Source organism: Salmo salar, chromosome ssa12, assembly GCF_905237065.1.
Source record: "Salmo salar chromosome ssa12, Ssal_v3.1, whole genome shotgun sequence".
Classification (NCBI taxonomy): Eukaryota; Metazoa; Chordata; class Actinopteri; order Salmoniformes; family Salmonidae; genus Salmo; species Salmo salar.
This window is the reverse complement of record NC_059453.1, coordinates 5507866-5520694: the sequence shown is the minus strand read 5'-3', so window position 1 is coordinate 5520694 and position 12829 is coordinate 5507866. Positions and strand designations below refer to the sequence as shown.

At 42.5% G+C, this 12829-nt stretch overlaps 1 protein-coding gene across 2 annotated transcripts; it reads right to left on the bottom strand.

Annotated features, from left to right (window-relative positions):
- Window positions 1-2393: 2393 nt before the first annotated feature.
- Window positions 2394-12289, bottom strand: LOC106564007 (gastrula zinc finger protein XlCGF57.1-like). Of its 2 annotated transcripts, none has more exons than XM_045690531.1 (4): window positions 11416-12289; window positions 10843-10913; window positions 10158-10317; window positions 2394-3556 (listed from the first exon to the last, which is right to left on the bottom strand). In XM_045690531.1, the coding sequence occupies exons 1-4, from the start codon at window positions 11819-11821 to the stop codon at window positions 2742-2744; spliced, it is 1452 nt and encodes a 483-aa protein (XP_045546487.1). In that variant the 5' UTR covers window positions 11822-12289; the 3' UTR covers window positions 2394-2741. The 2 variants fall into 2 exon arrangements, with proteins under 2 accessions (XP_045546487.1, XP_045546486.1); XM_045690530.1 differs by having other exon boundaries at window positions 10669-10913; window positions 11416-12281.
- Window positions 12290-12829: the final 540 nt, after the last annotated feature.

Sequence of the window (12829 nt, the reverse complement as noted above, 5' to 3'; positions counted from 1 at the left end):
GTCAAACATGGAGGTGGAAACATTATGCTTTGGGGGTGTTTTTCTGCTAAGGGGACAGGACAACTTCACCACATCAAAGGGACGATGGACGGGGCCATGTATCGTCAAATCTTGGGTGAGAACCTCCTTCCCTCAGACTGGGCATTGAAAATGGGTCGTGGATGGGTATTCCAGCATGACAATGACACAAAACACACGGCCAAGGCAACAAAGGAGTGGCTCAAGAAGAAGCACATTAAGGTCCTGGAGTGGCCTAGCCAGTCTCCAGACCTTAATCCCATAGAAAATCTGTGGAGGGAGCTGAAGGTTTGAGTTGCCAAACGTCAGCCTCGAAACCTTAATGACTTGGAGAAGATCTGCAAAGAGGAGTGGGACAAAATCCCTCCTGAGATGTGTGCAAACCTGGTGGTCAACTACAAGAAACGTCTGACCTCTGTGATTGCCAACAAGGGTTTTGCCACCAAGTACTAAGTCATGTTTTGCAGAGGGGTCAAATACTTATTTCCCTCATTAAAATGCAAATCAATTTATAACATTTTTGACATGCGTTTTTCTGTTTTTTGTTGTTATTCTGTCTCTCACTGTTCAAATAAACCTACTATTAAAATTATAGACGGATAATTTCTTTGTCAGTGGGCAAATGTACAAAATCAGCAGGGGATCAAATACTTTTTTCCCTCACTGTAACTGCATGTTTTACAGAATTTTATTGAATTTTTTATCGATTGAGATATTGCTTATATGAAGTCTAGCTACTTCTGAAGCACATGCTGTGCCCTAGGAACGAGTTAATTTGAAATACAACAAATATTGAGACAAATAAGTAATTTGTGTAATATTAGGTTTTTACATGATGTAAAGGACCATTTTCCTATTGAGATGCATGGAACATTGTACACGGTCTCTTTAAGAACGTTTGTGACGACCACATGCAAGAGATGTCATTCATTGCTATGATCTCCTGAAGAAGTTATCCCGTTTCCAATCTTTTTGTGCCCTCAAATGTTTGAATGTACTAATAAAGTTAGCAGGTTGTTATCTACCTGGCTAGCTAGATAATGAGGTAACAAACATGACTGAATAACATGTAAAATAAAATGTTTAACAGCCCGCAAGTAGTTTTAGAACAGGCCGCTCTGGCAGATCCGGGCAGACGGGCCGCTCTGGCTGATCCGGGCAGACGGGCCGCTCTGGCTGATCCGGGCAGACGGGCCGCTCTGGCTGATCCGGGCAGACGGGCCGCTCTGGCTGATCCGGGCAGACGGGCCGCTCTGGCATCTCCGGGCAGACGGGCCGCTCTGGCGGCTCCTGACTGGCGGGCCGCTCTGGCGACTCCTGACTGGCGGGCCGCTCTGGCGACTCCTGACTGGCAGGTGGCTCTGGCGACTCCTGACTGGCGGGCAGCTCTGGCGGCCCCAGACTGGCGAGGCTGGGCTGACGCACTAGATGCCTGATGCGTGGGGCTGGTACAGGACGTGCCAGCCTGGAGACACGCACCTCAAGGCTAGTGCGTGTAGCGGGGAATACTGGACCGTAGAGGCGCACTGGCGGTCTCGAGCGCAGGGTTGGCATCACCCCTTCAGGCTCGATGCTCACTCTCCCCTGGCACATGCGGGGCGCTGGTACTGCGCATATCGGCCTGAAAATACCAGGCCTTACCACAGCACCTACCCCAAAGCACGGGACCTGTCCAGTCTGTTTATGTCCAAAAAGGGTACGGGGAGCTGGCCTGGGTTTCCAATCTCCCTCCGCCAAACAGCCCTTGTGCCCCCCCCCAAAAAAAATCTTGGGGCTCCCTCTCCCTTACCCGCCGTATTCCCCAGTCCTCGCCAGAATTCCTCCGCTGCTTGGTCCTGGTATGGTGGGTAGTTCTGTCACGTGTGTCGTAGTGGAGAGAAGACCAAGGCGCAGCGGGAATGTGGATACTCATATTTTTTTTATAAAAACACGCAAAGCATCCACAGGGAAAATCAATAAACAATACTCACGATGACAGGAACAGTTTTGCAGGCTAACATAACGCAGTACAAAAACAACTACCCACAAACACAAAGAAAAACACACCCCTGTTTATAGGACTCCCAATCAGAGGCAACTAGAAACACCTGCCTCCAATTGAGAGTCCAGCACCCAACCTATACACAACACAAAACCTCTGCCACGTCCTGACCAAAACTAATACAATTACTCCCTCTGCTGGTCAGGACGTGACAACCCCTCTCAATATTAATATGTACATTATGGATAAATACTGTTAGAATAAGAATTGTACGTTTTTCTCAGTCTGAACATTTGTTTATTTTTTTCACATACATATACAATGCAAACATAAGAAATATATAACATTTAAATAGCACTTGACTAACACACAGAAAAAATACACAAAGCCAGAGTTCTAAAAAGTTATAATTTAATTAAAAAGCATTACAACTGACCTACTCTATATTGAAACAGACATACTCACTCCATGTTTAATTCATGTTAAAAAACATTGAGTTCACTTTGTACAATTTGATTTGATGTGGCATAAACAAATATAGTCAGTCAAAAGTATGAGACAAGTGTGTGAGCACTGTATGTGTTAACTCATTAATTAACTGATGTATTTATGTTAAATATCTCTTTCCACACTGAGAGCAGTGGTAAGGCATTTTCCCTGTGTCTCTTACCTCGTGGTCTTTCAGGTTCCCTAACTAGGTAAATATCTTTCCAATATATATATCTCTGCCATGTGGATTCTTTCAAAGCTTCTCTGCGGAGTGTGTCAGCTCATGTTTTTTCAGGTATCTTGACTGTGTGAAACTCTTTCCACACTGGGAACAGGGGTGAGGCTTCTCTTTTATGTGTGTCCACTCATGTGTTTTCAGGCCCCATAACTGGATAAAACTCTTTCCACACAGGGAGCAGTGGAAATGCTTCTCCCCTTTGTGTAATATCTTATGTTTTGTCAGGCCCCCTAACTGAGTAAAACTCTTTCCACACAGGGAGCAGTGGAAGGGCTTTTCTCCTGTGTGAATTCTCTCATGTGTTTTCAGGTGCCCCAACCGGGTAAAACTCTTTCCACAATGTGAGCAGTGGAAGGGCTTTTCTCCTCTATGCATGCTCTCATGTCCTTTCAGGCTCCCTAAATGGGTAAAACGCTTTCCACAAAGTGAACAGTTGAAGGGCTTTTCTCCTGTGTGCATTCTCTCATGTTCTTTCAGGCTCCCTAATTGGGTAAAACTCTTTCCACAATCGGAGCAGCGGAAAGGCCTCTCTCCTCTGTGCCTTCTCTCATCCATTTGAAGGTGCCATAACCGGGTAAAACTTTTTCCACACTGGGAGCAGTGGAAAGGCTTTTCTCCTGTGTGTATCATCTCATGTCTTTTCAGGCTAAATAACCTGGTAAAACTCTTTCCACACTGGGAGCAATGGTAAGTCTCCTCTCCTGCGTGTATTCCTTCATGCCTTTTCAAGGACCCTAACCGGGTAAAACTCTTTCCACACTGGGAGCAGTGGTGTTGTCTTCCTGGTTTGGACGTCTCTGGGTCTGGTTCCTCTGAGTCTGGTCTTTCACCTGCCAAAGAAAAATAGAATGTGTATTTAAAAGAGAGACCTGAATGAAACCTCCACATGATACAACTGTCTTCCTATAAGGTTGAATCCTAATCACATCCCTCAATAACCTGAGGCCAGTTCAATTCATAATTTTAAAAAAGTCTTATAGCAGAGCACTATAATCATAGATTTTGAGGACTACTGTATTTAAATCAATGTCATAAGCTGCATTTGATCCATTGGTAATACTGTTTTGTTGGTGACCCACACTTTGTTGGTAAACACATCTTACATTGTAGCTTTAAAGGGACACTGCGAGATTCTGGCAACGTGTTAGCGCAATGACTGTAAGTCTACAGGTATGCTAGCGGATGCTAGTTAGTATTGGCTAGTGAAACTACCTCTAACTTCCTTCATACTGTACGGCAGAGACATACAAATTATATCCACGAGTTCATCTGACGCTGGGTATGTACAGTGCCTTCAGAGAGTATTCATACCCCTTGACTTATTCCACATTTTGTTGTGTAACAGCCTGAATACAAAATTGATTAAATAAAACCTTCTAATTCATCTACACACGATACCCCATAATGACATCACAATACCCCATAATGCCCCCACAATACCCCATAATAACATCACAATACCCCATAATGACAAAGTGAAAACATGTTTTTAGACATTTTTGCATATTGATTGATAATGATATACAGAAATATCTCATTTACATAATTTTTCCTACCCCTGAGTCATTACATGTTAGAATCACCTTTGGCAGCGATTACAGCTATGAGTCTTTCAGGGTCCGTCTGTCAAGTTGGTTGGTGATCATTGCTAGACAGCCATTTTAAAGTCTTACCACAGATTTTCAATATGATTTAAGTCAAAACTGTAACTAGGCAACTCAGGAAGATACAATGTCGTCTTGGTAAGCAACTCCAGAGTATATTTTCTGAATGCAGGAAACACTTGGCTACTCGGTTTGTTGTTTTTGATAAAAAAAACATAAGTTCGATTATAAATACTGCACTTGTTTTTGCATGGATTCTGCAAATATTTCTTGTCCCGGAATCCTGCTTAAAGGGGAGGTTGACCCACAAACACTTCTGGGTCCTTTACAACACGTGCCTGGCTGTTTGTCAGGATCACAGACAGTTTTTAGGTACATTGTTTGAGTATGTATATCTCTTAATTACATTTTTGTACTTTAGATGTGTGTATTGTTTAGAATTGTTTGATATATTTTTTATTTAACCTTTATTTATACAGGTTTTTCTCATTGAGATAACATCTCTTTTTCAAGAGAGACCCGGTCCAACAGCAGCAAAGGGAACAAAGTTTCAGACAAAACAACTTACATACACTAACACAACATAAAACAAAACTATAGACACACATACAGTACAACAATTACATATTATGTAAAAAAACACAAATGTCTTGACTATAAAAACAGCGGTCCTAAAGACAGTTACACTCTTCTATGATATTTACATCGATCAAGTGTTTAAACTCCACCAACGAGACTAGATCATCACATTTTAAAATGTTCAGGAGAGAATTCCAGGACCACGGAGCTGAGCAACAAACTATTTCTCCCATGACCTGTCCTAAATCTTGGTACTGTTAAAAGCAAATGAGAATGGGACCGTAATTGATATTTAATAACCAGCCTGATTAAAAAAAGAACAGCGTTAAAATGACATTTTACCACGTATGGCCTTATAAATCAGTGTATACCAGTGTTAAAGCCTATGCAAGGTCAATGAGGACCAGCCAACAGCGCTGTAGAGATCACAATGATGTGTTAGACGTTTTTGATTTGTAATGAACCTGAGGGCCACATGATACACTGAATCAAGTGCTCTTAGGGTAGTGGTTGAGGTCTGCATATATATAACATCACTAAAATCTAAAACCACCAGTAATGTCCATCGTACCAGCTCCTTCCTGGCCTCCAGAGAAAAACAAGCCTTATGCCGGTAATAAAAACCTATTCTCAGCTTGAGCTTCCTTATCAAGTTCTCCACATGAACAGAGCATTTTGGGGCGCAGGTAGCCTAGTGGTTAGAGCGTTGGGCCAGTAACCGAAAGGTTGCTAGATCGAATCCCCAAGGTAAAAATCTGTCGTTCTGCCCCTGAACAAGGCAGTTAACCCACACACCCAAATATTTGTACACTGACTTGTCCTGACTTGCCCTTCCGCTAATCATAGCAATGACATGATTAGTAACATGCCTGGCATTTGAAAATACCATGCATTTTGTTTTACCCGAATTCAGTTCCTGACCCGAATTCAGTTCCTGACTGTCTAGAACACATGCTTCATAAACAACAGGTGTAGATTAACATTGAAATGCTTCCTTTCAGGCCCTTCCCAACAATGAGAAGAGAAAGAAAATAGAGAAGTAAAACACGTAATAATAAATACACAATAAGTAACAATAACATGGCTGTATACACAGAGTACCAGTACTGAGTTGATGTGTAGGGGTACTAGGTAATAACATGGCTGTATACACAGAGTACCAGTACTGAGTTGATGTGTAGGGGTACTAGGTAATAACATGGCTGTATACACAGAGTACCAGTACTGAGTTGATGTGTAGGGGTACTAGGTAATAACATGGCTGTACACACAGGGGTAACAGTACTGAGTTGATGTGTAGGGGTACTAGGTAATAATATGGCTGTATACACAGAGTACCAGTACTGAGTTGATGTGTAGGGGTACTAGGTAATAACATGGCTGTAAACACAGGGGTAACAGTACTGAGTTGATGTGTAGGGGTACTAGGTAATAACATGGCTGTATACACAGAGTACCAGTACTGAGTTGATGTGTAGGGGTACTAGGTAATGGAGGTAGATATGTACATATAACTAGGAATAAAGTGACAGATAATAAACAATAACAGCAGTGTGTGTGATGTGAGTCAAAGTTAATGCAGATAGTCCAGGTAGCCATCTGGTTAATTATTTAGCAGTCTTATGGCTTGGGGGTAGAAGCTGTTCAGGGTCCTTTTGGTTCCAGACTTCACACATCGGTACCTCTTGCCGTACGTGATACAATCATTTCCATGGTAATGTAGAATGTTCATTCAAATGATGCTAACAGATGTGGCTCTTGAAATGGAATGTATTTTTTGTAATGTCAGTTGAGTTGATTCAACAAATCACAGCACAGACTGATGGGAACACTTCCTGCTTTTACTTCCTGCTTTGCTCCAATGGGTACAGTCGCAATGACCGACAGTCCTCCCATTATGACATCATCGCCTTAAATGGGAACACCTGTTCTGTTCAATGAGGGGATTCGATTCATCTGGCGCCCAGTGAGGCTTGTTTTACAACCTGGTGAAGTTCTGGAACTGGGGTGCCTCCCAGGTCTGAGCCAGCACATGGAGCAATGAGGAGGATTCTGTGGGAAGATCTCAATTGCATACTCCTCACGTCGCCTCTGCTCATCTCCTTCTCAAAACACACATTGGATGAGAGATGGAGGTCCTCTGGATTTCTCATCCAATGCGTTTTGAGGAGGAGAGAGGACACAAAGACTATGCAATTGGGATCTTCCCTGCGTTTTACATAAACCCCACAGTTCTCAAACATTGTACCTAGAGATCTGCCGTCCTGTAGGTTCTCAATCCAACCCTAATCAAGCCCAGCTGTTGGAGTCAAAATCTACCAGATGGTTGCTCTCTAGGTACATGTTTGTAAATCCCTGGTCTAACTAATGCTGTGTGACACTGTGAATTGCTTAGTAACTGTGTAATTGTTGTTTTATGTTTTATAATAACATTCAATTGTTCATATTTTTTTTAACTACAATGTTATTTCTTGAAAATGTTATTTGTATAAGACGGTATGAGCCTCAGCTTCCTGGAATCCAATGTAGCTGCTGTTGTGGTCAGGCTAGTTAGATATAACTGCTGCCACCAAAAGCTGGGATGACCCATCGTTGGCCTTGACCTAGATGTTCTCCCCTCAGCATCCACTCCAGGGTGAGGACCGGTCGTTGGCCTTGACCTAGATGTTCTCCCCTCAGCATCCACTCCAGGGTGAGGACCGGTCGTTGGCCTTGACCTAGATGTTCTCCCCTCAGCATCCACTCCAGGGTGAGGACCGGTCGTTGGCCTTGACCTAGATGTTCTCCCCTCAGCATCCACTCCAGGGTGAGGACCGGTCGTTGGCCTTGACCTAGATGTTCTCCCCTCAGCATCCACTCCAGGGTGAGGACCGGTCGTTGGCCTTGACCTAGATGTTCTCCCCTCAGCATCCACTCCAGGGTGAGGACCCGTCGTTGGCCTTGACCTAAATGTTCTCCCCTCAGCATCCACTCCAGGGTGAGGACCCGTCGTTGGCCTTGACCTAGATGTTCTGCTGCATCGTCAGTCTGATATTCTACCTCCTCCATTATCGTAATAAACTGGTCCCATTGTCGACAGCCGAGACATTCACTGTCTGTTGGTAGAGGTAGACATCTCGTGCAACTGCACCACCAGTCACCGTGCGTTCTGTGTGGTGTAAAGGTGGTCTAGAGTTTTTTCCCTCTGGTTGCACATTTAACATGCTGGTAGAAATTAGGTGAAACGGATTTAAGTTTCCCTACATTAAAGTCCCCGGCCACTAGGAGCGCCGCCTCTGAATTAGCTTTTTCCTGTTTTCTTATGACCCTATACAGTTTGTTGAGTGCAGTCTTAGTTCCAGCATCGGTCTGTGGTGGTAAATAGACATTGTTTTTTTTTACTTTTAGCTAGATTTGTCCGAGTCGCATCGGGACAGCTTTAGCATTTTAGCTAACCCTAACCTAATTCTACTAACCTGCCACGTTAATTATCCTAACCTGCCACGTTAATTATCCTAACCTTAACCTAATTCTACTAACCTGCTATGTTAATTATCCTAATTCCCATTTCAACCTCTTGGGGCTAGGGGGCAGTATTTTCATGGCCGGATGAAAAACGTACCCAATTTAAACTGGTTACTACTCTTGCCCAGGAAATAGGATATGCATATTATTAGTAGATTTGGATAGAAAACACTCTGAAGTTTCTAAAACTGTTTGAATGGTGTCTGTGAGTATAACAGAACTCATATGGCAGGCAAAAACCTGAGAAAATTTCAACCAGGAAGTGCAAGGTCTGAGAACTGTAGTTCTACTTTTGAATCCCTAGAGAAACTACAAATACTTAGGGGTCACGTTGCACTTCCTAAGGCTTCCATTGGCTGTCAAAAGCCATCCGAAAGTTGTTTCATATGTATCCAGTAACCGGGCAGAATATAGGAGCTCAGTTACCGAGTGGACTGCTGGAGGACTAAGGGATTGGAAATGCGCAGTCACGTGAGCGCGCCTTTCCTTATTTTTCTTCTGAAATGAATACGCTATTGTCCGGTTGGAATATTATCGCTTTTCTACGAGAAAAATATCATAAAGATTGATTTTAAACAGCGTTTCACATGCTTCTAAGTACGGTAATGGAACATTTTGACTTTTCGTCTCTGGGTCCGCGCTCGCGCGTTATTCCTTTGGATAGTGCTCTGAACGCACAAACAAAACGGAGGTATTTGGACATAAATATGGATTATTTGGAACAAAAACAACATTTCTTGTGGAAGTAGCAGTCCTGGGAGTGCATTCTGACGAAGATAATACAATATTTATAATACTAATTCTGAGTTTATGTTGCCCCGAACTTGGCGGGTGTCTGAATAGCTAGCCGTGATGGCTGAGCTATGTACTCAGAATATTGAAAAATGTGCTTTCTCCGTAAAGCCATTGTAAAATCTGACACAGTGTTTGCATCCAGGAGTAGTCTATCTATAATTCTTAAAATAATTGTTATGTATTTTGTCAACGTTTATGATCAGTATCTCTGTAATATGTGTGCTCATTGTGCTCAATCACCGGTAGTTCTGGAGGCTAAACATTTTCTGAACATCACGCGCCAATGTAAAATGCTGTTTTTGGATATAAATATGAACTTTATCGAACAAAACATACATGTATTGTATAACATAATGTCCTAGGAGTGTCATCTGATGAAGATCATCAAAGGTTTGTGCTTCATTTAGCTGTGTTTTGGGTTTTATTGACATATGCTTGCTTGGAAAATGGCTGTGTGATTATTTTTGTCTATGTACTCTCCTAACATAATCTAATGATTTGCTTTCGCTGTGAAGCCTTTTTGAAATCGGACAATGTGGTTACATCAAGGAGAAGTGTATCTTTAAAATGGTGTAAAATAGTCGTATATTTGAGAAATTGAAATTATTAGATTTTTGCTGTTTTGAATTTCGCGCCATGCTATCTTGTCAAGCAATCCCATCTCAAAAGGGTCCCCAACAGGTTTAAGTATCACCTGGACCAGCACGGGTGAAATGCGTTTTGACTAATGAGATGACAAGCCAGCACGGGTGAAACACCTGACTAGCGAAATGACAAGCCAGCACGAGTGAAACACCTGACTAACACCAATCAGTGCACAATCACTTTTGCAAAAAGCAGCTTTTGAGTAGGTACAGAACTAATGAGCTGCTATAGAACAGTGAATACACTGACCACAGAACTGTAACAGAAGCAGATTGTAGTCTAATCCACACACCACTGTTCTTACTTGAATCTGAATCTCCCTCTTCTTCTCCTCTCACAGTTCCACTCAGACCCGGTGTTTTCCTGCAGTCGACCAGCTGCACAGACACCCTCTTCAGACCCCACAGTAAGGCAGCAGTGGGAGAGGCACGACCTGGGGACCCTGGGAGAGGGAAAGACATGTCCTGGAAACCACAAAAATAAACAATCAATTTAGGGTGGGAAACACTCTCCTACCTTGATTCCTCTCCTTCTCTGGACTATAAATGCATTGAAGGAGAAAGTCCATGAGGAACCTCAGATCAGAAACACTCCTACCTTGATTCCTTGGTTCCTCATTCTCTGGACCTCCTGCTATAAATGCATTAGAGGAGAAAGTCCAATCAGAATCACCTGTATTTGCCAAAAACATTCACATATATCAGTATTTGAATGAACCTCAAATATTCTCCTCCAATGCATTAATAGAAGGAGGTCCAGGAACCAAGGAAGGACTGTTGAGAACCAGAAACACTTTGTGACTGGGATGTACTCACACCACACCCCCTCTGCTCTGGGGTGTGGCACTCTGGAGCCGACTCTGCTTTCAGCCTGTTGCTAGGAAACCAATCCTTGTCTTTCACGTCCCATTCGTTGTCGCAGTGAATAGAATCCTCATCACCACCAAACTGTCTGGGATTCACGGGTACCACAGTAGATACATCCTGTACCTTTCTGATGTCCTCCTCCACTGTAGAGCCCTGGGAGGGCCAGAAAACTGCATATTGCCTCGTTTTTGGATCTGTAAAAGGGAAGAGTTTGACTACCGGTAAAAACAAAGGGTGTAGCTTGCGCTCTACCATCATGATTTCAGACATATCACTCATCCTAGGATCTTCCCTCTGAGAGCAATAGACAAGCGAACTCTAAATACAAACTAAAGGAAAATAAGTAAATAAGCTTTTAAAAAAAGTAAAAAAAAATTATGAGGTCAATAGAATAAGCCCAATAATGACAACAACAACAACAAACTAAAACAAAAAAAAACACGTCTTAATACGCTGTGATCAAAATAAATACAAAATAATCATGTTTTTGAAAGCTTATTTAAGACTGCACCCCAGACATGTATGTGGGGTGTATTGAATGTTATAATGGCAGGATGAAATTGGAGTTGATGCTTGAAGTCAATGTTTTCTACTGGTTATGCTCTTTTCAGTCTACCGACACATGTATATATTTTTTTTTACAATTTAAAACCAGCAACCATAGTTTTCCCCCTGTTTTTTTAAGACAATACTCACCAGTGTTGATCGGATCTTCTGTCTCCTCCTCTTCTTTCACCCCAAAAGGTTCTTCTTTCAATGTTATGGACTCCTCCTTCCCTCCAAAAGGCTCTTCTTTCAATGTGATAGAGGAAGCCATCTCCTTTTTCATTCTGAAAGCTTCTACCTCTTCCACTGTGACAGCCTGTATTCCCTCTTCCTCTTTCACAACAAACGGTATTTCCCCTCCTTTCACTGTAACATCCTCTTCTTTCAACGTGATAGCCTCCTCTTCCTCCTTTTTAATTCGAAATGCTTCTTCCATTCCTTTCACTGTAATATCCTCCGCTACTTCTTCTTTCACAACAATGTTCATCCCCAGAGCTGCTTTCTCCGTCCAGCAGACCTCTTCATTAGCAGGAGGAGAGTAGCTTTGTGAGCTCATTGTCAGGGATGTTAGCTAGCTAGCTATCATTAGCGACTACCCTAGTGCTAGGCTCGGTAACACATTTGCAAATTTAACACGCAAATTACGTTTAAATGAAATAGTAGATACTTTAACAGAACTGTGTTTAAATCACTGGGATGGATTTGTGTAGCTACACAAACATGGTGTACAGAGCTTCAATGTTTCTACTTCTTGTCGGTTAGCAAGCTACCGAGGTGGTTGAGCGGTGTTGTTGAAGAAGCGTCCAAAGCAGTCGGTCGTCACTAGTTACCACAACCACAAAGTCGTAACCCCAAACATTTCTACAATTTATCTTCTTCAAATTTGATTTCAACCTTAACCCTAACCAGATTGCTAACCTTATGCCGGAACCTAAATGAACACCAAAAATTAAATGTTTGATTTCATGAATTTTTCGATATAGCCAATTTGGACTTTGTGGATGTGGTAACTAGTGGAAACCCGTGTGTCCACTACATCGTACGTCACGCGAGAAGCATCACCTGAAAAACTCACTTCGCCATCTGCTGACTGGAGTGGGTAACGCAGTTTATAAAAAGATTCACTACATCGTTTTTTTCTGGCAAACATTATCATTACAAATAACTCCAAATAAGGAAATGTGTCTTCCTCTTTTTGAACCTGTTGGACTGTATATGTTGAGGGTTTCCTTCATGTGTTCATCTCCCAGTAATCGAAAGGTTGCAAGTTCAAATCCCCGAGCTGACAAGGTAAAAATCTGTCGTTCTGCCCCTGAACAAGGCAGTTAACCCACTGTTCCTAGGCCGCCATTGAATATAAGAATTTGTTCTTAACTGACCTACTTAAAAAAGACACAGATGACAGACAGGTAGGATCCAGGTGAGGTGGTTTAATGCTGATTCACACAGAGCAGGAACAGCACAGTGATGGGCTAAGGTGGTTTAATGCTGATTCACAAGGAACAGCACAGTGATGGGCTAAGGTGGTTTAATGCTGATTCACAGAGCTGGAATAGCACAGTGA